General features: G+C 40.0%; 1 protein-coding gene across 1 annotated transcript in view; it reads right to left on the bottom strand.

Annotated features, from left to right (window-relative positions):
• Positions 1-10,729, bottom strand: part of PREP (prolyl endopeptidase) — an 85,759-nt gene extending 75,030 nt beyond the window's left edge. Inside the window, exons 1-5 of the mRNA XM_015622340.3 lie at positions 10,507-10,729; positions 9,158-9,232; positions 5,132-5,265; positions 2,229-2,359; positions 304-513 (exon numbers count right to left, since the gene is read on the bottom strand). Coding sequence (XP_015477826.1) covers positions 304-513; positions 2,229-2,359; positions 5,132-5,265; positions 9,158-9,232; positions 10,507-10,722 — 766 coding nt within the window. The 5' untranslated portion in view covers positions 10,723-10,729. The remainder of the gene's footprint in view (positions 1-303; positions 514-2,228; positions 2,360-5,131; positions 5,266-9,157; positions 9,233-10,506) is intronic.
• Positions 10,730-25,018: the final 14,289 nt, after the last annotated feature.

Here is a 25,018-nt window from a genome sequence, read left to right as displayed (position 1 = left end):
CTGCCACCAGACATCAAATTCTAGCCAATACCACAAACAATATGGAACCTAAGTAAATCATCCCAGAGAAAAAGTAAAGGAGGATCAAACTTTTATGAGAAAAAGAGGGGCAGGCAGACAAGAAGTGACTTCCACTAACTGAACATAGGATTCGGCCATACAAGACATAATTTGATCTCTAATTGCACAACCAATACAGCTACTTATTTCAAGAGATTTGTAGAACTAATTATTTGTTGCTCCAATTCACTGCAAAAGTGATTTTGCTTCCACATAGCATGCAATTAGAATGGTCATACCTACCATCACTTTTCCCATCTTGTTCCGGGTAGCAGTTATAGAACATGCCTTTTCCATCATGGGTCCATGCCATGCAACTGAATTTAACTCTCTCCAGTGTATCTGGGAGATCCTCAGGACCTTCTACTTTCATAAATTTTATAGTAATCCAATCAGAGCCACTAGAACTTAGGCCATATGCAAAATATTCACCATCTTCACTGAATGCATAACCTAAGAAATCAGAAACAAATGAAGAGATGAAATTGAGATACTAGTTAAAGGAAATGTTCACCAAACACTAAGAGAAGGTTTATTTCCTAAAAAACAGTGCAAGACACTACATCTGCTATCACTTGGGATTCACAGGACTTTTCCAGTCTCTGTGACTTCTCAATTCATTCACAGATCTAAGTTTAGATGCAGATACTCAGCAAGTGTATTCATGTTCAGTAACATAACTTATGCCAAATATCTGAATTATGGTTTGAATTGTATTTCTTCTACCGCCCTGAGCTTGGCAGGAAGAGATAGAAAATGAAAATGAACACTGGTAGAGAACTTGAGCAAAATTTTAAGAGAGAAACAGTACCAAAGAAGCTAAGAGAGATGCAAGCTACGTCTCCTGAAACAGTGTAAATATCACTTAAAAAATTGAGTCACTGAAACTAGTCCCTTTAAAACCCCGAAAACCGAAGTCACTGGAAAACTTTGGCACTAGCATGCAAATGGTTAACTACCAGTATTCTCAGCTAAGACCTGTTGTCGCTCTATTGGGAACGGCTGACACACTCTCTTGTGAATTGAACAGGAGAGTTCTTTCTCTCTTAAGGTTTATTACTTCAGATCTTCTTTTATATACTGATATGTGAAAGTACAGAAAAGTAAAACTCTTATTGGTTAGTAAACTAACACATCACCATCATTGGTCAGTGGGGTACACCACCCCTCGATTTTCTCTTGCAAGAAAACAAGGAACAGACAAACAGCACCTGCAAGGCTGTTCTCTGTCTCTAAGGATTGTTTTAATTCCTCCTTATGATTTCTCAGGCCACTTTCTCAAGTGAGACTGAGAAAGTTATGTGGCCTGCTATTCCACAGGCACTGTGCTCCCTGCTTCATAGTTAGCATCCATAACCTGTGGTATATATTTCACTTTATCCAAACACTAAGGAATGAAGAGGTTCCATTGTAGTTGATAAAGATCAAATTCATGCTTGCAAATTAAGTCAGGTGAAGAGACTGAATTATCACAGGCCTGTACAGACCTGAAAGCAACAACCAAAAAACAATCTAAGAAAACGTTGCATTTCAGAGACATGATAGTTTTGAGAGGCCCCACTGTGCCACACCAATATATCCTCTCCCATAAGAACATAAGAGTGGCCATTCTGATTCAGAACACAATTCCGTCTAGCTGTCCTCAGGGGTAAACATAATGTGATGTCACACAACCAAGAACAACCACACAATCATGGAATGGATCTTAAAGATCATCTAGTTCCTACCCTCCTGCTGTAGACTGGGACACCTTCCACTAGACAAAGGTTGCTCAAAGGTCAATCCAACCTGGCCTTGAATATTCTCAGGGATGGGGCATCCACAACTTCTCTGGGCAACCTGTTCCAGCGCCTCGCCACCCTCACAGTAAATAATTTTTTCATAATATCTAATCTAAACCTATTTCAGTTTAAAACCATTTGCCCATGTCCTATCACTAAATGTCCTTGTAAAAAGTCCCTCTCCAGCTTTCTTGTACCCCCCTCATAGGTACAGGAAAGCTACTACTACAGGAAACTGAACCAAGATAACTGCGGATACAATCTGGATTTAGAAGTATTCTTCTGAAACACCATACAAATCCACATAGGACTATTGTAATTACTTTGATTAAATTTTCAACTTCTTAAGACTGAGACTTACTCAGCAGGAACTGCTGTCTCACTAACCTCGTAATGCCACAGTGCCATCATCAGAAAGCTTATTTGGATCAAGAAAAACTTTGGCTTCGGCATCCAAGGAGTCTTGAACGTATAAAACTCGCTGATTCTGGAGCCCTGTATTGTAGAAGTGAAAATACCTGAAAGAACACAAGAGGGAAAAATTAAGTAGGAAGAACTCTGATTTTCAGTTAGGCGACTGTATGAGAAACGTGTATGAGGCTGTCATGAAGAGAATAAAAGACAGATGAATTGGTTAGGGAAACACAAGTTTCACAGTAGAGTAGGAGTCATGGCAAGGATGCATCCAAAATATCCTTTAAAAATACATGCTGCATTTTCCACGCTGCATTTCAAAGAATTCTAAGTATACTATAAACTCCAAATAACTGTCTATGTTAAACATCTCTGGCAGCTGCAGTATTTCTCTGTTACAAGTACTGGCACAGGTTCCCATCCCTTATGTTCTCAGCTTTGTCATTTACACAGCTGCTTTAAATCCACACTGGGTGACAGACTTATGTTCAAATGAAACAGAACCAAAACTGTTTCAGTGTCCCTACAAATTCATGTTTGATAAAGTTGCAGGAACAGACAATTACAGTTTTCTTTAGTGAGTGATACTCTTCACATCCTAAGACACTACAGAGCTCAAAGAAATTAACACCTGTATTCATAGAACTTTACTACACAACAACACGACATTAAAAAACCAGACAGCAGCTTCACCTGGGGGAAAAGGGGAGTTTATGGAGCAACATCCAAATCTAAAAATAAGTTAATATATTCCCTAAGACTGACAAATACTTGGGTACAAACATGGGAACTTGGTAAAACCAGAAGGGGAAAATATACTCACAAAGGCCTGGTTAACAATATCAGCTAGTAATACATTCAAGTAATAACAGTAATGTTCAGCAACTGCAAAACTGAAAGATTAAAAGAAATAGAAGAAAAGCAATTTTCTATATATCAGGCATTTTCTTGCCAATTTCATCTTTGCAATGCTGGGCAACAAGCTGGGAAGCAAAGGTCAAGCAATGTGACAGCCACTGCACCTCCCTGGGCAGCCTTCCTTTCTGCAGACTCTACAGAGTAACTCTTCAGACACTGCCCTTTAGCAGCTATTCTTCATCAGAAAACCAGAGTAGCTAAATTTAAGAATTTCTGAGTGTCATGAAAAGTTCTGAAAATTCTTCAAACACAATAGTTCCTCACCCCACACCTTACTTAGTGTTATTTAACTTGGTAGAGACCTCTTGATTGCCTCAAACACCAAAACATAGGGCTTTTTTGTATTATATTTGAATTGCTCTGATTTAAATCCAACACATGCCAAGAAAGAGAGTATCACTCAGAAAGACTAAAAAGACATCTATTAAATTTGAACTACAGTGTCATAAATTACAAGCACATAAGCTCCTGGCACAAATGTTCTTCCTGGAGGACAGTCAGCTGCATAAAATTAAGGATTTGTATCTCTTATCACTGCCATGAGCACTTCTGCAACATTAAGCCTTTATAGCACTGAAGGTAACAGCACCCAGGCAAGTTTGCACTGCACAGGGAGAATGGGTCAGAGAACCCAGAGCAGCTACTGCCCAGACCTGGTCACCTGCTACATCTGCATGAGCATCACATACAAACTAACAAGTTTTGCCTGACCCACACAATAAGGCATACTTCCCCAGATACGGCACTGTCCTAAATAGCTCCACTGCTTCTGGGCTTAAACCTCCCACCTCTATACACTGACATGTTGTGCCACATCCACAACAATTAGAATCCACATTAAATCCACCAATAGCTTGGGCTCACTCCCCGTCATACACTTTCACCAAACCCCACATAATACATAACTTCCCTCCCTTAGCAGCAAGTATCAGTGCCTTTCTCACAGCACCAGATCCCTAAGACAAATCCCTCTCAATATCTGTGTAGAAATCTTAAGGCAACAAGATATCCTCTCTATCTCATCATCTGTGGATAATGCTGAACACGTACATGGCATATTTGGGAGCCCACTCAACAAGGATCAAACAAATTGAAAATATTGAAAAAGATTATCTGTGTTTCCCATGATTATGAGTGGCTGGTTGTTTGAACTACCTCTTTTTCAACTGCTAAAACAATCTTTAAATGTAATTAAGTCCCCTTACTCCCTTTCTCTAGATGCATGCTAGTGTTTCTAAAAGAGGTCACATTAAATTCAGTGGCAGCTGCAGTCTCTAGACCTTGGGTAAGACACAGAAACACCATCTCTTCACCTAGCCACAGAATTAAAACAGGGATATGAATAGGTTAGGCACTGTAATATAGCAGGATTTCTTAGTTTCTAAGAAAACAGATCTTTTTCCATCAGTTGCTTTAAGTCCTCCAAATTATTTTTCCCATATCCCCTGCAGCTACAGAACAGTTTTTCACAGGGGAATTCCTACTGCTTTTCACTGACTATGACTAAACCAAAAAACCCTACCAGCTGCTCAAAGAAAGACCAATGTAAGAGCAGTATTCTATCTGGGCTTATGCTGTTTTCAGACAACATGCCTGTAACTACACTGACAGTGACCAAGCCTTTCTGAAAAGAACCCTCAAAGCTCTACTTTAATAACCAATATTCTACAAAATTGTCTGTGTTCTGATCAACTCACAAATTCTTCTTCTTATAAAAAGAAAAGATAACAAAAGAAGAAGATAATATGATTGGGAGCTGCAGAGAGTGAAGCATCTTGTGCTCAGCATCATACAACCACACATTAACAGTGGCTTAGTTTTTTTTGCTTCCCAGCTATAAAGAAATAATTACAAATAGAATTTATAATTTTTTTTCCTAATTAGTAATTTTCCTAATTAGTAGCTGTTTCTGACTTGATTCACATTTATCACCACATCCAAAGAAATTCCTTACATACCTTTTTCCTTTCTTGAAGTGGCAGCTGTACTTAGGATAATCATAGAGTTCAGTCATTCGCTCCTTGAACAGTCCTCTGACAGGACACTGCTCGAGAAAGGGTACTGTCAGCTTGTTCTGAGCCTCCACAAATGCCTGAAAGAAAAAATCAATATATAAACTCAAGCAGAAATGCCTGTTTTCTAAAGAAAACGTTTTCAGAAGCAATGCATCACAGACACCTTTCCCCCATATACATTATGCAGTGTCACACATGAAAAATCCCACATGCTTATTTGCATTATGCCAGAATTCTTTAATAACACTCAGCTTATATCTTGAATAATGGTTATCCAGGACATACAATGGGGTAAGCAGCCAAAAGACAAGACAGTCCTTTTTCCTGCCTTTCCCCTTTTGAAAAACCCAACCCAAAACCCTAACTACCAAAGAAACCTTAAGAAAACAAAAAACCAAACAAACACAAAAAAAACCCAAAAACTAAAGTAGCAACCTCCAAAAGCACACCATGCTTTTAAAATCTCTCATTTTTGCCCAAATAACAAATATTTCCCACAGACTGCACTATTATTTCAGGAGCTAGGAAAAGCTTTAAGATGACACAAAATTTCATGTGCATCATCTGTTCACATCATTAACATAACACACAGAATTAGTCCTAGACAGTATTTCATGAGAAGCCCGAAGAACTGTTCACAGGTCAGTTCTTAGGAAGAAAATACTAATCCCTGAAAACTTTGGGAAGTCTGCTTTCTTTAAAACACTCCAGCTCCCTGTCACAAACACTTAAGGACACTGATCAAAACCATTACCACTCTAGCTGTTTGTTGCATGCATGGAAAACCTGGTGCTCTGTTGGTGTTTCATCATCCCTATTTATAGCATGGTACATTAACATAAAATTAATACCTAAGCATCTTAAGGTGAATCAGAGCTGCTAACAAGCAGACATGCAGGCTTTTCTGTCTCTAACATGAAGCAGGTAGGACAGGACACTGTGTATACCTGTAACTCACAGCCAAATGTTGCGGCTTCAGTGTCACCCTCAGACTGCAAGCCTCTCACCTCCAGCACGAAATCCTGTCCACTCATCTCTTGCTTACATGGTGCTCTTCCCCAGAGAAGGGTTGGAAAGAGCCTATTGTTTCTACTTGTCCTGAATCTGTCATAGAGCAATCAGGTGTAACATCTGAGTTACACCTCCATGCAGGGCATATCCATAGGAATAGCAGGGCTACAATCCACATTGCATATTGCACAACTTGTGCTTCACAAATCTTCAGAAAAGCCAGCTGCTATACAGGCAGAATACCTGGCACACACTTACCAGCTGCTATCAGTGTTTAGTCATGTATTAATTCTTCAGGTGAAGAATTAATATGTGCACAGCACATCCCAGTGGTAAGTCATGCAGCCTCCACATTGTATCGCTATAACTGTCCCCGCATCAGATGGTGAAAGAACTTATTCACATCTACCCAAGAATTACGTCTATCTGAACTGGTTTTCTCTCAATGGAAACACATGAACTTCAAAGACCACATACACAAAAATATGGACTGTGGATCCTACACAAATAAACTAACTTGTCCCAGTCCTGAGACATTTTCAGAGAAATGGTGGCTTATAAAAACATGTGTGAGACGATCCAGTGTACTGGATGGCCAAAAGCACTTTCCAGTTACATGTAGGGAACAGAAACTGGCACACATTGTTGTTTCAACCATCAATAACATGACCAAAATGACAACATTGCTGCAAGGGTATACTGGAACTGTGTGTTACCCACTTTTAACTGCATAGACACATCTTACCACATCTGCTTTCATTAGCAATATTCAAAGAAGAATCACAGACTTTTCCTTACAAGCATTTTCTGCCCAAGAGCATGCTTACAGACTAATTATTACACTCACAATTGAATCACTAGTAATTTTGCTTTTACAGGAATTTAATATATTTTTCTCATTTCCAATCAGTAAGCACCAAAGATTCCAAGATTACTTGTAAAAGGAATGCCACAGCTGTATGAAAAAGAAGCAAGGAATTACAGATTTTTCAAAGAGTTTTGAATACAGTCCAGTTTGGAAACTTTCTGCTTCCACACTTTTGAGCATGAGGTTGCACTTATGTTTGAAAAGAAATACATAATTGAAATATTGCTCTAAGATAAAGCACAGGAACATGTATCAGCAGAAACTCTCACAGTAAACAACTCTATTCACCATGCTGAGCTAAACAGATGCTACCCAGGCTAACAGTACAAGGCTAACAGTAACTGTACACCCTTGTGAACCTAGAGAGAAAGATTTTTATTGTACCTGTAGATATTTGCATCTGACAATGTATCATAGGCCTTGAACCAGGACAGACTTTGCTAGCAGAAGAAATAACAGAATAAGGGTCCAAGTAAGGCAACTTCTTCTGGCTGTTTTGGAAAATAAGGTAATTTGAAAAGCAAAACAATTTCTAAAGCATTATACTAAGAGTTGAGATGGTCTACTTGAGGCTGAACTGTCTCGCCAGTAAGTAGGCCGATTGTTATTCTAAAACAATAGTCAAACTAAATTTCATCTAAGAAACACATGCCACAAATTCTTTTTAACCATGCTTTTTTTACAACCTATCACCTTTCTACATTCTACTAAACTACTCTATCAAGATAACTATTTCATTGACAGTATATTTTCCAAGAAAAAGCCTCAGAATAGAAACTGTTTTAATATGACTGGTCTTTGTTATTGTACTGCAAAGTCTTTACAGACCACACACACATATATATAAGAATATATATATTCATAGTCAAGGGTAGTTCAGTGCAACTCCTACAAGAGAGCACATACTTTTCCTAAGTATTACAAAAAAAAAAAAATTATCAGAGTTCTTGTGACTTGCCCCAGAGCACTTACTTTTTTAGTGTTTAACAAAAAATATTCAAACTGCAATTGGAAAAATTATCAAAATGTGAACAAAACACTGGTGTATTACAACTACAAATCCATTCAATTGTAGATTTGCGAGTTTCAGGGTCCCAATTCAAATATACACGTGTTCAGAATAGTACAACTCAACCCCATATGATCCCTGCTTTCTCATCACTTGTCTATCCCTCATATCTGGAACAAGCTCACCATTACTGCCTACACTGTCAGTGAGTTAAGGTACTGTATATGACTGACATTGCAGCAAAAGACTTTGCTGTAGTCTGAAAATGAATTTATTTCTCACAAAGTGTTAAACCAAGAAGCTGAAAGTCCAACTAAGCCAAGGCCAAGACAACAGTGAAAGTGTGGTGTTGCAGTTGTGGCCTATATGTCATTACCAGAAGTGTTTCAGCAGTGTGGCATGTTTCAGCTATGCCGGGGATGTTTCCTCAATCTGTCTTGGAAGTCAACAGCCAAACAGCAACAGAGCATGAACTCAGATTCTACACTTCCTTTCCCCAAAGTGAGATAGGAACTTCCCCACCTGACCAAGAGTTTGCTTTTATTACATTTTTATACATTACCCATCTGGAGAAGGGAGTTTGTTAGCTTATAGCTGCCCTTGACTCCTCCAACTGAGCGCACACAGGGAAAAAAAGTTTTTATGTTTATTTTCAGTATGACACAACCACCTTGAGCATTTGAACTGGCCAAGAAAAATGGTTGCAAGATAAGCATGGGTTTCATTTTAAAAATTCTGTGATCTAAGTTACACCAAGTGCTTCAGACTTTCATATAACCATAGAAAGGTTTGGATAGGAAAAAATCTTGAAGATGATTCAGTTCAATGCCCCTGCCATGGGGTGGGACATTTGCCAGTAAACCAGGTTGATCAAAGCCCCATGTAATCCCTCCCCCATTAAAACAGGGACAAAACAACGGCATTGCTGTTGGTACCATGAGATACCACATCAACTACGCCTTCATTCACTATGTAAGTTTTCAAGAAGTATTTGCTGGCACTTCATAATCAGAATACCAATGCATCTGGTCTGTGAAAGAGAACCATGTGAAAACAACCATTCCATGCAAAGAAAGGTTACCTTCGTTTGTTCACTATCGGGATCCTCAAGCCAGCAGTATGGATCGCTGATTTTACATCCATGGTAATCCGACACCTGAATTTATAAAAGACAGTGATTTCACAAAAGACGTGCTTGTCCATGACAGTCAGCACAATGAAGGGCATGTGGGATTTCACAAAAGTATACAGTGCTAAGGAGCAAAGAAAGAGAGAACCAACACAATGCTCCCAGATGAGTTACTAGTATTACCATTCTTTGGTGATGGCTCCACAGCAGCAGAGTAGTTCTCAGAAAAAAAACACAGAGCACCAGAAAAATGGTGAAATACACATAAATTCCTTCCACAAGACCGATTAGTATGCAGAAAAGAAACCCCACCAACCAAAGCAAGACTCTTAAGGTTTTCAAGCCAAATTATAAAACCTGATTACTCAACGTACCCAAAATATGGTTAGACAAATGGAGTAGTTTGGCCCTCCCTACTATGGTTGCCCACAAATATGAGCGTAATTTGTATATATATATATATAAAAATCATAATCTAAAAAAAACAAAAGCCCACCCCCAAAACAACAAACAAACAAACCCACAAAATATTAATCCAAATCCACATGGTTGAATTTACCTGCTTCCTTCCTCCAGTACACAAAAAATTACTAGATACCTGCTACTAGGGCTTGCACAGTTCAGCCTTTCAGTAAACTAGGAAAGTAAATACTTCAGGATGTTTTCCAGCTTTGACTCATACTGGCAAACAGTTTGGTTTAAATGCAATGTAAATTCTTCCTGGCCGGTGCACAATGCACAGTGCTTTGAGGAAGGGAAAGAAAATCGAACAAACCCATTTTAGCCAAACTTATATCGTAATCCCTTGTGTATGCAGATACGGTGGAGACACAGGGAGATGGGACTGCGTTACAGATGTGCCATCCTATATAAATAGACTATCTGTTCCTCTGCTGACGCTGCTGCAGCCCGGGCGGAGGCCTGGGTTTCCCTGACATTCGCACCAGTACTGAAGCTCCGGGATGCGCTGTGCGGTCGCTGTTCCCGGACCTCCGGTCCCGCCGCCCGCCCCAGACCGGCTCCCGGCCACGCCGGCCCCGCACACGCGGGACGTGCCCGGAGACACCGGCGCAAGGGCCCGATTCCGCCTAACAAGCCCCCAGCCGCCGCCGCGGCCGCGACAAACCCGAGGCCCTCTGCACGGAGCACGCCGGGCGTTCCGCGGCCGAACAAAGCCCCGAGAGCCGAGGCGGCGCTCCCGCCCCGAGGCGGCCCCGCGGGGGATGGCAAACCGGGAGCCCCGCGCCCGGGCCCGGCGGCCGCCGCACGCCAGGGGCTGTCCCAGCCAGCGCTGTACTCACGGCGGTCTCGTCGCGGTACACCTCGGGGTACTGGAAGGCCTGCATGACGGGCTGCGGCGGAGAGTGGCGGGAAGCAGAAGAGGAGGCGGATGAGGAAGAGGAGGAGGCGGAGGGGCGCGCAGGCGGCCGCGGGGCTGGGGCCGTGTTTCGGGCCGCGGCGGCAGCAGCCGGCAGCGGGCGCGCAGCGCGGCACAGGCGGAGCGCCGTCGCCGCCATACGGCCGCCCCCTGCCGGCACCGCGACGCCGGCACAGCGCCCCCTGCCGGCTCCCGCCCGCCAGGTGGCGGCGGCTGAGGGGCCGGGCCTGCCACCCCGCGGTCCTTGGACTCTGCTCCCCGCACCTCGTCACCGTGCTCCGGCGGAGCTGTGCACCCGGCACCAGCCGGGGTTCGTCCTCCTTATAGCGAGCGTTTGCAATAAAATAAAATCTCAGGTTTTCGTTCTTTTTCCGCTCAGCTCCCCAGCCTTGGCGCACGAAGAGACTCGGGTCTGGCTGGCAGAGCTCCCCTCCGTGCTGGCCCGAAAACAGAGCTGCTTCCTGGGTAGGTTTGATTCTTTGATTCTGTGACTCAGTTCGAAGCCAGGTCACAGAATCAAGGAATCGATTAGATTGGAAAAGACTTTTGAGATCATCAACCTGTGACCTGCCCCTTGAACACCACCTTGTCAAGTAAACCGTGGCAGTAAGTGCCACAGCCAGTCTTTCCTTAAACACATCAGGAATGGTGACTCCACCACCTCTCTGGGCAGCCCATTCTGATGTCTAATCACCCTTGCTGTGAAAAAATTCCTCCTGATGTCCAAACCTAAACTCCTAAACCAACATAAATCTTCCCTAGCACAGTTTAAGACTACGACCTCTCTTCTGTCTCAGCTTGCCTGGAAGAGACCAACCCTCACTTGGATAGAACCTCCTTTCAGGGCCTTGCAAAGAGCAATAAGGTCACCCCTGAGCCTTCTTTTCTCCAGGCTAAACCTGGCTTAGTCCACTCAAACTTTCAGTGCGTTTCCATTGAACATGCCTCCACAAGTTTCCAGCAACTCCCCTGTGCTCTGAAGTGAAGGTACAAGTTGGCTATTTGGTTCCAGTGAAGATGGTCACTCCAGAGCACGAGCCTGGCTGGCTGGTGCCTGTCGCCTCACCCCACGTGTCACAGCGTGCAGTCCCACACCAGCCCCACTCTGGCCTGTCAGTCTGGATGAAAGGACACCCAGTAAAGGTGTTTCAAGTGGATGACTTCAGGCTCATCCATGGGGTGTTTATTTTACAATAGCATTTCCTGGGTCAGAAAACTTGCAAATATTTTTCCTCTAGGGAGAGACCAAGTGTACTGCTCCTGCCCAATGGAAACATGCAGGGGACAGGAGGTGGTTTGGTAACATAGCTGAACTGCTTTCCTTCCGAATTAAACTTTGCCAAGCTGTCCTGTCAGCCTGGGGAGAACTTCATGGCAGCTCTTCATCCAGGGTGAACTCATGTGTATGTGTGGTTAATGGCACCAGCTGGAGACACCGAGGTTCATGTGTGGTCTTTAAAGGTCTGGTCAGCCCAAAGAGCGCTCATGGTTGTTAATAAAGTAATCACCTGGAATGACAATGACCTAAAACATTTTGGAAATGGCATCAAACCTTTATAGTTACCAGCTCTGAGCTGTGTCTTGATTGGTCTTGATTGTCTTCTCTTAATGGAGTTACCATCTCTAATTGGACATCCTGTGTAGAAGCTGAAGGTTGTGTACATAAATACGCCAGCCCAGTAATAATCACTGTTACTAAGTGACATAACCATGTTCATCATCTTGCTTACATCCTAAACAACAACTATGTGTCTTCTTTCCTCTCATCCCTTCTCATTTGGTCATTTCTTACCTTGTTTCTTTGTTAATTTTCTCCCTTTGCCAGGCAGCAGCACAGCTGTTGACTACAACTACACCTTTTTTTTTGGATCTCAAGAACATGCCACCAGCAAGGAGGTTAATGTCAATGCCTTGACATGCCCAATGCTGATAAAAGCTTGCTAATTGTCTGAGCAACTTGCTTAGGTAGATTCTGGCAAGCCAAGGCTGTTTCTGTCTAAAGCTTCCCTGACAGAATTGTATATGCACACAAATTTGCATCATGGGGAGGATTATTAGCTCAATACCTCTGACTGCTTGCCAGTGTGCAACACAAACAAGCTGTATGTGCATGGTTTTTCTGGGAGTTTTGGGCAGTCTACTGCAAATTAATTTTGTAGACAGGAGAAGAATCTGATTCAGAACTGCAGTTTGCTTCATAAAAATGTCTTTTTCAGCCTGAAGATATTATCTGGGATGAATGTATTTATGTTTGTCCAGATGCCTGACTATCTAGCATCTTGGGCAAGGTTACATATGTCATTTATTTGACTGGACAGCCTGACGTCTCAATATCCTGGGCATTTCCACAACGTCTCCGAAGATCAGCATCATGCTGTAAAAGCAGCCAGTCTGAGCTGTAGTGGAAGTTTTGGGCAGCTGTGCTTCTTCCACACAGCTGGAGCTCCCTGAGCTGGCAGGAGAGGGCAGCCTGGCCCCACGGGTGTTCTGCTGCTCCACACAGCAGCACCCGGTGCTCCTCAGGCTGCAGCAGCACTCTCAGAGCAGGACAGGCTAATTCCTGAATGGGCTGGCAAGCGTCCAGTAAGCACAGCAGCTATCCATCACAATACCTCTCAATTCATCCTGCGTGCAGGAGGAAGTAGGAATATACAAAATATACAAAAAACCCCAAGTACATAGCAGTCCAAGGTAAGACCTTTGGACCTGTAATTTTACTAGCAGCAATTTAGGTGAGCACCAGGGACAGAAAGTGAATTTTCTCTGTACTGTAAATTTCTCCCTTGTATTTTTGGGAGCAGTGGGTGGAGAAAGAAGTGAACAACAGCAGAAGGAGCGAATCTACATTGTCGGATCTTTTCTTATCGAGAAAGCAGCTGATACAGCTTCACGTAGTGTCTAAAACACTGCCCAAAATATATCTTTCTTACAGGATGCCATGCACCTCCTGTACAGATGAGAGTGCAGTATGAAGTCTGATAACAGAAATCCTTACAATGAAAGATGTAGCACTCTTCTGCCTTTTTCAATATGCTTGCTTAACACAAAATTAAAAGCGATTCACAATAGGACTGTGCTGTGACTGAAAATTCGAAGCTGATCTTAATTGCTAGTGTTGTAGCAGAAAGTAAATTCCTACTAAAATTTTACCTTTTCTTGGGCCTAACCAACACCAACAGAGTTCATCTTTGATATTTGCTGGGTTTTGAGGATAAGTTGCTGAGTAAGCAAAAAATTATCTTCCTATATATTAAACAAAAAGTTTGAAAATCTCTCAGTAGTGTTTGTCATCTTATCACACTCCCATGTTAGCATAATTCTGATCATTTGCAAAACAGATACTGGTCTCTGCTGATATTAATTATAATTCTGCTGATCATCCAGTCATTAGCAAATCTCTTTCAGCTTAGTCAGCATCTCCACAATGACTCACTGCAAGTAGTATATTGACTCAGTAGGAAGTGAACTCATCATCTTGGTCAGGGAAGATCTGACAAAAAATCTAGCAGCAGATTTTGTTTTTACCTTTCCTTGTCGCCCTTTCCCCAGCCTCACTCGCATTATGACTTACCAATTACTGGAAACATTTCTGTTATAGAATGAAGACACGTCTGTGTCTTTATTCCTGTTTTCTAGGCGTGTTTTTTATTTCATTTACTCGTGTGACACCAGTTTTGCTGTTCAGACATTTACCAACAGGTGTCAGCAGAACCTCAGTCTTGTGCTACCATGAGCGTGAGCCGAGGTGTGCGAATAACTCCAGTTTCGGAGGAATGTGACTCTCAAATTGTCTGCCGTGATGGGTTTCTATTTTGGAAGCACTCACTCAAGAGCCTAAGTCCTGTTGATTTTCAGTGATCCTTTGATTCCTAAATTATGTTCATCTGGTCTACACATTAATTATGATCACTTTATATTGTTTATGGGTAATTAAAGGATTGCTTGTTTTTGAGCTGAATTATGAAATGGCTTACATAATAAAATATGGTTTTATTATCTCAGTCACAGAAAATTCTATGTGCCGTAGGTCTGGTCAATGTTTGAATGTACAATCAAGCAAAACAATGTTTCATTGTGGCAAACTTCTCTGTATGCCATGGGACAGGATGGGGTCATTGAAGTCAGTGTTGCACTGCAGAATCATCCTCTAGCTTGCCCTGGGTATGTACATTGGTGTGCTTAAATGTGCTTGCATGGCTGTGAAGTTACTTCAGTGATGTAGTGATGTCCATGAAGCATGAGCATGGCATTGCAATTGCAAAGTAGTATTGAAAGTTATTTTATCAGGTAGGCAATCTAAACCAACATATCTAAACTGTTGTAGGAGGATGAACACAGAGATCATAGTGTAAGCACACCCAATCCAAAATCACTTTTCTGTGAAGGAACTTTTTCAGACAGATGAAAGTTAAGGTGTTTTAGGTTCACCCTTTCCTTGTACAGTGACCTGAGGTGAAGAATGAACAAAATTGTAATTGTAGACAAGACTGATGACGACAAATTTTTAATTGACTCCTTGCTATTATTATTAATTTTTAGCATATAATTTGCCATTAAAAGAAGGATTTGCCAAAAACCAGAGATCACATAGTAAAATCTATTTCACTGAATCTTGAATCAGCCCTTCTTCCACCTCCTCCTACTAAACACCACTGAAAAAAGAATTATCTTTAAAAAGATAATTTTCTATTTAAAGAAATTATGTTAATTCTTTTGTGTGGAGAGGGAGAAAATCCATATTAGTAAAATGGAAATATAAGTGTTAATTTTCAGTATTTGCTTTTGCCTTTCCAAAGTATCTTTTGTTGTTGTTGTTGTTATTGTATACCACAAAAAGACCTCATATATTAACTCCTGCCTTCAGTGTCAAAAGCAACTAAGATAATCTTTATATAGAAAAGGATGACAGTATAAATAATTCTTACATGGCAGTATCTGAAAATGGAGGTAAGTATGAGTTGAAAGGGTTTTCATTCTTTTCCATTCAGAAAATTTAAGGATAAAAATGTTCTTGCTTTGTATGAAATCTTCTGCCTAGTGAAGTCAAAGGAAGTTTTGTCACTGGTTTTGAGAGTGTAGGAATGTCATCCCTAATCTTGGCAGTGAGCAAACCAGTAGGCAGCTTCCTGTTAACAGATTATGACATGTTGACAGAGTTTGAAACACACTAAACATAGGGAATCTGATATATTTTTCTTGGAAAGGAAAACAGTTTTAGCTCTTTTCAAAAGACTCCACATCTAGAAATATCTTCTTCTGCAGTAATCTTCCTATGTTTAATATGTTTTAAATGTATGTGTTCAAATGGCTTAGAAATAAAGCTTTCCATTATGCCTCAGAAAACATTTGGTTTGGGTTATAAAAATATAGAAACTATAGGTCCCTGCAGAAAGAATAAACTTTGGAGCCAGAGCACCAGAAACATGCTTCCATGTGAGATTTTCACATGTCTTGGAGAAGAACCTCTCAATATTTGGGAAAGGGAAAGAAAGAAAACTATATTCAATTCACCAAATCTGAAGTTCAAACTAAATTGAACACTTTGTAAGGTTATCCCATGAAGTAGTGCTTTAGCCATCCTGTATAGAAATTAATTTAAAATATTACCTCTAGAATTCCAAAATGAAGGCAAAAGTAAGAAGAATAATAATAAAAAAAATTCAGTTCCAGAAGTGCCTTTTAAGAAAGGCACCTGATTTCGGTTGATGCTAGATAATTATAATAATTATAATTCACTTTTTAAACATTTAGGGATAACTTTAGCATCTTCTCTGAAGAAGTGTGAGTCAAATTTAGTCCTGAATAACACAGTCCAAAGATACTGAATATCACATATTTGTGTTTCTAGTACTGCAGACTATGCAATTCAGATGTGGACGAAGGCTTCGCTGTGCCTTTTCCTCACATGGCCAGGTGGTAGCGATGCTTCTTGCATCTATGGTCTACTACTTTCAATCAAAGTGAAGAACACAAGACAACAGGTAGTTTGCATTCAGACACATGGAGGAAAATAATGTTATAGGTCATGGTACATGTAACATTTGCAGCATGCTCACAATCTGGTGTATTGTAGACTGTGAAAAAGGAAAAGGGTTGAAGGTTGAAATTTGAAAATTTCAAATAATGGCAAAGTTATATATGTTTTTACAGAGAGCTTCACCTTGACTGACAGAACAATGCAGAAAGAGGGCGTTACTGATGTGAAAGGTTCCTGAATGTGTGATGACAGATGGTGCCACGGCTTGTCCAAGATGGCAGTGTGGCAGCAGTCTGTACACAGGAGAATTATGTTGTGCTTGATGTTGGGGGAGTGGATGGGAATGTGGGAGGAGAGGGGAAACCTGCTTACAGCTGTGGGCACAGAGGAATGAGCAGGAAATGGGCTCTGTCAAAATCAGGGAGAAGCATCTTGTGGTGAAAGGATGAAAGCTGGACTGGTAATTTTAGCTGTGTAGAAGTATGAGGAAGGTGAAAGCTTTGAAGTTTTGTGTATCAAATTTACAGAGAGCCTCGAGAGTCCTAAACTGAAGGTTCTGGACAAGTTCAAGGCCCAAGCAACAGAACAGCCAATGATGTTAACCACAGTGACTGGACAGTGACTGGAAAAAGCAGTAGCAAGGAAAGCTTAGAAGAGAGATTAAGAGCTCTGGTGAGCCATACTGAGCTTGAGCCGATGGCGAGACATTCAGAGAGAAGCAGACTGAGCTTTGGGCTTGGATAGACTGGAGCAGACGGGTGGATTTGAGTCCTCAGTGTGAGCAGTTGGGCTTGTGCTTACAGACGACCTTCCCCAGAGAGGAGGTGCCCTTTCCAGTTGGAGGAGGGAAGCTGACCAAGGACAGAGCCCTCTGGAGCTCACAGAAAGGTGGAGAAAAATGAGGGCATGTTATTCTCCTGTTCCAATATGTGATTTGTTGATAAGAAAATCTTTTAATAACTAATTTCAGACCCTACAACCAAAACTTTTCAAGGGATACATTTGAATGTATTGTGGGACTGGTACAAAAGCCCTATGTGATTTATTCAGTAAATAGTCACTTTTGTAGAAGAATTTGACATTTGTCAAGTTACATCAATATTACTGAAAATGAATGTTGTTCATGAATTCTGTTATTTTCTTCTCTTGGAGAATTGTGCAGGATTTTCAAAGTTCCAATGTGTATTAGAACAAGTTAAACATTTTTCTTTTTTCTTCCCCTGGAAGTTTTAATTCAAATTTTTGCAAACTTTTTTTTCTTTTTTTCTTTTCTTTTTTTTTTTTAGGGTTTTTTTTTATCCCTATGATTTCAAATTCTGACAGAAAATGTGAAGAAGGAGAAGTTGAGACAAATTTCATGGAAATAAATTTCTCTTCTGAATATTTTTATTACATGTTCTTCCTTTGCTTTCAGTCTAGACAGAGGAGATATTTTTCAGTGCCTGGAACAGGTTCCTGAGTACAGCTAGAAAATATGGAGCAAATCAGAGAAATTGCAGAAATAAATATGACACATTTGAGTAGGAAAAAATTCCTCACAAACTTCCCTCTAATTCATTGCATCTAATTAATCTAATTTATTTTTGCCTCTTGGCAGGTCTCCTATTCTAAACTCTGCACATGCCTGAGAGTCATCAAAATGCACGGGACAGGACCAAGGTAAAACAAGGCCTCTGCCCTATAATTTCATAGAACCATATATAATTTCATAGACTATTCCAAAGCACTGCTGAAATTACCTAGGTCAGAAGAACCCTTTATGAATCTTGAGAAAAAAATTTAAATGAGCATTTGTACTAAATAACAGTGATATTATTTAGCTCCCCTTCGCCCCGTTCCTCTTGTATGTAGTGGGATTGTGATGTCAATATTCTTCACCCATTTCTGATGTTTAGCTTCTGTAGAACCAACAGACAACTGCTAAAAGTTATTTGATCCTTTACAGAAATGATTTAATCATCTACAGTTAAATATTCTAGAGGAAATAAAAGTACTTGGGAAAGAAACCTAAATGAGAGAAAAGCAAGAATTAAAGACTAGGACACCACATCTTCTGCAAGAAGGGTCTTGCTTGCCTGGTAGACTTTCTTTGATCTCTAATTGTGTTAGATGTTATGTTGTTGATGTTAGTGCTGTAAATAATCCCTCTCTGAATTCACTAATTAAATATTTTAATATTATTCATTCCCTCCTACCAAAACTTACTTTAGTAATTAAAAACATCACGGTAATTTATTCTGACCGTATGGCTATTTTGTCAGTTATTTATTTAAATAACTTTATTTTATTACAACCTCACAAAAAATTCATCCTCATCATTTAATTAGAGATGTGTGTGAAAAGCCAAGAGGCATTTGGAGTTAGGCTGTGTTTGTTCACTTTATTTATGCGCTTACTCTTGCGAACATCAGGGTATTTGCAAAGGTATAAAGGGTAACAGTTGTTACCACACCAAGTAAAACTTGCAAAATATCTCCATTTGCTTCATGATAAGCATGTTATCTAAATCTTGTAAGCACTAAAGAGATCAGAGAAAGAAATGTACCTTTCTCTTGTGTAATGCTACCTGGATTTTCTTTTTGTCTTGTGGGAGACTGGCATGTTGCTGTAAACCAGCCTTCTTAATCACTTGTGCACTCACTGCCCTTTTACTGATACCACTCACATGGAGAAAGACACATTTCTACACAGCTCTTAGGATTTCTCTTTTACCAAAACTAACTGAAGGTGGCTGCCTACATTAAGATCTTTGCTCACAGTGGCGGCTCTGAGCTGGGGGGTTTCAGCCAAAGACACATTGGGGCATCAGACAGACTTGCTCCAAGACTCAAACCTTCAGGAAAAGCACAGTAAATTTAGTAACCATGCCCCTACACCTACTAAAGAAACTGAATTTGTCTTCTAGTTTCAGGGTAGTAAACCTAACAGCCTCATTTCCTGGAATGTGCTTAAAATAAACTCAGCCAGACCCCTTGTTCCAAGGAGTGGGAAAGTTGGCAAGCAGTGTTCTCTAAGGAAAATCAAGTACAACAAGTCCTTTGGTTGGAAACACAGGGCAGTCTTCCTTTTTCTCTTTGCAGAGCACAGAGTTGAAATCATGGTTGTCTGAGTTAAACCTTTTTTATTCCCTGGAGGCAACCTGATATACAAAATAAACACTGTGCCAACCACTGGGCTAGAGGAGGTGGCTTGCCTGCTGAGCCATCCACTTCCTACAGCCCACCATAGCCAGGGGAGGTCAGCTTCCCCTGATTTACTCCTCTTAACTTCTCCTTTTCAGGATGATTTACTCACCAGTGAGGAGAGGCACTCAGCGATCAGACAGAGCATTAAGTCTGAGCCTGACACTTCACAAATCATATTAAAAAAAGAGATTTATCCATGTCTTCCCCACTTCCATTCAACCCCTCCAATCCCCCTCATAATCTGTCCCTGAATGGGCAAGATCAGGTTTGGAATGAAAGCCAGGAAATGAGGAGAGCCTGGGTTGTCCAGCTCCCTGGGAGTCTGCCTTAGAAACCACTCAACCAGCCCATGGCTCATGGCTGCACGAATCAAATTGCTGGGATCATGATTATGGGCAGATCCTCCATGGAACCTCATGCTTCCATCACTCCATCATCCTCACCTTTCCTCAAGTACTGGAAGGACATCTGCAACACATGTGAGAAGAAATTTTATGTTACCTTATGCTGTGTTGATTAAACTACTTGAAGATCCTTCTGGAGTGACTCAGGGAGAACCACACCTGGTCTAGGAAAATGGAATTCTGGAATGGCACCACTGGAGGACCATCAGCAGGTCTGTTGTCTAGCTTGCCCCTACAAAGCAGATGATGAGTAACTAGCAGGACTGAACACATAACCAAGTTTTCTGCCCATAAACCTAAACCTTTCTGCTGAAATCCTGTTCAGTGGAGAAATCTTGCATGGTTTTGCTACAGATCTTTCAGAATCCAATGCTGTCCCAAAAACGTGGTCTGAGAGCTCATTTACCAGTACAAACTATGCTGTCTGGTACGGTAAAAAATGCCCAATCCCAAGAATCTCAGGCCCCCTTCTCCTTTCCCCTGCCCTTGCATACCTGCACACTCAGCACTTCCCTCATGTAAAGCATGATCTGCCTCTGGGTTTGCTTATCACAGTCTCAAGAGTAAGTACTATGCAAAGTTAAAATCTGTTGAGCACAAGGGCATTTGACCCTGACCACAACCTGCTGTTCCTTTAACAAACAATTAAGACATTCCATGTGTGACTAAATTTGAAAGCAAACCAAGAATTAAACAGCTTGTTTTAAATAGGGATATAAATAAGAACCAGCCCAGCCATTGCCTAAGAGATAAGCCAAAACTTTGGGGTTCAATAGAAGTTCAGTCACTTCCGAAGGCTGAATATTTATTTAGGGAACAGGGTCATAATTTAGGGAAAAAGTCTTTATTTAGGGATTTTAGGGAACACAATGTCCCCCTGAATCTCATTTCTATTTGAGTAAGTTTCCTCTGAGTATGGATGATGCTAAAGGAAAATAACAAAGCCAAATCCATTCTTGCCTAGCACAAAAAATATTTCTATGGGACTTCTAATTCTGGTGGGAAGTAGCAACAAACAAAATTGCAAAGGTGCCTGCATAACTCTGCAGTATGTGTCTATCTCATGGCTTGTGAGAAGAGAATGCAGTAAAAAAAATCTTCATATAAATCAGGTTTGACGTGCAAGCTTGGCTGGAATAATATCAATTAGCTTTTAAAAAGATGCTAACAAAAAATATTCAAATTTTTAAATTAGTGGCACCTTGCTTGATCAATTTCATTAGAATGGCAAGTACCATTTCTTGTATGAAATGGTGTATTAAATCCTTGAAGAAGCTAATTGAAATATATCTTCTAATTGTTAATATAGTTATGTGTTACAGTTCTGGATCCTATAACTTAGGAAAACCTAAAATAGTTTTAATGCTCTTTCTAGGTAAAAAATGCTATAATAAAACTGCATGTATCAGGAGAATTTGAAAGTAGCTTTTTCGCATGTAAATGTTCTCTGGCAGAAAAATAGATGTAAGGAGAACTTTGGTTCTGCTTTACAGTGTGAACAAAATCAGTAATTAAGTTATGAGATCATGGAAAGTGACTATACCAACACATTCTTCGAGGTGATATGGAGTGCAGAGAGTTCGTTTTTCAGGGTTTGTAGATTGAAGATTACACATTAACCACTAACCTAACTGATAACTCTATGGACAGAGTCCGTTCTTCTATGTAACATGGCCCCACTTGCCCATGCATGATGTTTTATGAGAGCTCTAAAACTTATGCTTGCACTGTTTTCTTGCAGATTATTTTCCATGTAGGTCAGAAGAGCTTTTCCTAAAGGGTTCAGCAAAATATCTGAGGATTTTCATGTAGATAAAATGAAACCTTACATGAAAACTATTACAAGGAGTTTTACTTCAGAATACAAAGTGATCAATTATTCCTATTACTGTTGAATTTGGAAGAGCACTGCCTGCTGTTTGTCTAAGAATTGCACACTACAGCCTATCACTGCAGTGTAAAGCTTAAATACTTGAAAGTATTTGAGTACCTGACAAGTATTGTGATTTCAAAGAGACTGGGTGCATGAGCATCTTTGAAATCTTAGTACCTTCTACATAAAATCAAGAGTGGTAGCAAGGTCAAGGGGTTTTCGTGCTACTTCTGATACTTCTTTTTGTGAGAGATTTTCTCTGAGTAGCAGAGAAATTGTTAACATGTCTTAAGTTTCTGGTTTAATATTCTGTTTTAACAGCAGAGGAAGGTAAGCACACTGTAACAGCAATTACTACAACAATGGTAAGATTTGTTTTGAAAAGAAGAATGTTTTCATGCAATATTTTATAGACATGTTTCATGGCAGTATCAGGCAGTCAGATGAAAGTCAGAAGATCCACTTGTTCTGTTAAACACAGGGAAATATATAAACACATAATGGTGTTATTATCTTCCTAATAAAAATCTTTAGTGTCTGTGTAGCCATTATGGTAAGTTAACACTCAAATACAGCACAGAGGTATCAATATTGAATTTTATCACCCTGCAGATCCTTTGTGATAGTTTTTTCTTGCAACCTTATGTAAATTAAGTGAACACATACCATTCATTAACTAGTACATACTTTTCTGTATGCATTTATAGCATTAACATTCCTTTTCAACCACAATTTTTTATGCCTCTTTTTTTCACAGACATGCTACAAAAGTGTTTAAGTCACCATGATGTTGAGGTTTTCTATTATTGGTAAAAAGAAATTATAGGTATTTTGTTGAAATCAAAAGGATTCAGAGCATTTCAGTGTCTTTATCTCCAAGATGAAAGTTGTATCAAATTTTTTTTAACTCACCCATTTGCTCCCATCCTGATCCATTTTCATTATGTGGCATATTTTGTTAATTCTACATTTAATATGTGCTTCCTATTTCAAATCTACTAACTAATGCTCTGATATGTCAGCAAGATTTTCAAAACAAATCAGCCCAAATAATATTGATTACTTTCTCCCAAATTTCTACTTTTCCAATAAATTTCAAATTAACAGCTTTTCCACCATAAAAACTGAATATCAAAATGGAAAGAAAAAATTGTCCTAAAAAAGGTTTTCTTTTAAAACTAGCAATGGTAATTTTCATTTAGAGTAATTTAAAAATGCATTTCTTCTCTGTAGTGTACAACAAATAGATTAAGTTTTCACTCAGCTGTGGCAATAATTGCCTTCTTGAAGGCCTTCAAACACAAAAATATTTAGAATGTTTTAATTAACTTCAGAGAAATCAAGTATTTTTGATTTCCTGAAAACTCACTTTGAAAGGCAGATAGTACCTTCTTGTTTGATTTTTACCTCTTTTGAGTAGCTTCTTAAAGATCAGAAAGTTTAGAGGTCAACGAGATGATCTGACCCTTAGTAAGTGAACCCCTAATTATTCCAAAAGACTGAGACACTGGGGATCTGGGTTCTTCATTATTCTCCAAAATGCAGTGTTTCCACTGAGCTCTGTTGAGAGATCCCTTTCCTCAATCAGCTCTTTGCCTGCCCAGCAATTCTATACTTTACATTCTTGTTTTGCAGATAACACCAAATCTGTCAAATGAAACATATACTTCATCTTCCTTATCGTATTGTTTTACCACAAACGGTGCAGTGCATAGTATACAATTCTAAAATAACACTAGAAACTATTATGTTCTGCTTCCAGAAGTGAGGCTCTCTGAAGTCCACAGGTGCTGGCAATGTCTTTTGAAAGCCATTCAGGAGCTTGATCCAAAGCCAGCTCAAGCTAATGAGGCATTTTCCACTGACTTAAAAATGTTGCTCCTCAGAGTGCAATACATGTTAATGTGTTACAAAGAAATAGGTGCATTTTACTTTCAGGCTTTTTAGGGTGTTGTGTTGTGGAGTTTTTTTAAACAATCAGTTTAAAGGCTAGTTCCAAAGTCCACTCGACTCAGAAGGCTGAATCAAGTTGAAAATTCTGTTCTGTGAGTATTAATATTCCACTAAGGCAAAATTCAGCTCATAAATGCACCCATCACTTACCCAGCTGAATACATCCTTCCTCATCCTGCTTTGCCCTTCTATTGAATATAGGCTGACTGCTGCCCATGTTTGCAAAGAAAGATCCTTGTACTGAGGCAATTTGTTTATAGCTAGATTTAGTGACTTGTGCTCCTAAGCTGTAATGATTAGTTATACAATAATGGAAAAGTTTCAAGATCTAGCCCCTTTTCCTTTGGGTCTTATAGGAACAAAATGACAAAGTATTTTCTGACCCATACTCTGTGAGATGCCCATTTTTTTAAGGCATTTTATTAACACACACAAACGCAGTTAAAATGAGTAAGAACTGGGGAATCCATTCAGTAAAAATAGTGGCTGGCCAGGAGTGAGCACCAGTTAGGAGTTCTGCGTGAGCTAAATATGACATGTTACTTCTTTACCACTATACACCTCAGTGAAATGGATTAATCTTATTATAAAAAGAACAGCCATATTTTTATCTTTCACCTATTTTTTACTGCAGGTTCCTGTCTTTTAACTTTGATTTGTATAGCTGCACTGTCTGCTGTGTGCTGGTGTCCCAACAGGACCCTTTGTTTCCTACCTTTGAAAACATTCAAAACAAACAAGACCCTTTCTCTTCCCATAGACAGAACACACAATATTAATGGTTATCTACCTGTGATAAGCAGAGCAGTATCATTTTACATGACTTGAAAGGGTCATCCATATCGTCAAGCACAATTAACTTGTCTTACTCTCACAAAATGGGCTGGGGGAAGTAACTAAGAGACCATACTTCTTCACATACCTGGAAAACAATTCCAGGACAAGAAGATACCCAAAAGACACAAAAAGATTCTAAACAACAAGCACAACGGGCTTTCTATTGAGAAAAGAAGCTGTATTGCACCTTTTTGATGTGATACTCT

The sequence above is a fragment of the Parus major genome, chromosome 3 (assembly GCF_001522545.3).
Source record: "Parus major isolate Abel chromosome 3, Parus_major1.1, whole genome shotgun sequence".
Lineage (NCBI taxonomy): Eukaryota > Metazoa > Chordata > Aves > Passeriformes > Paridae > Parus > Parus major.
This window is presented reverse-complemented; position numbering and strand designations above follow the sequence as displayed.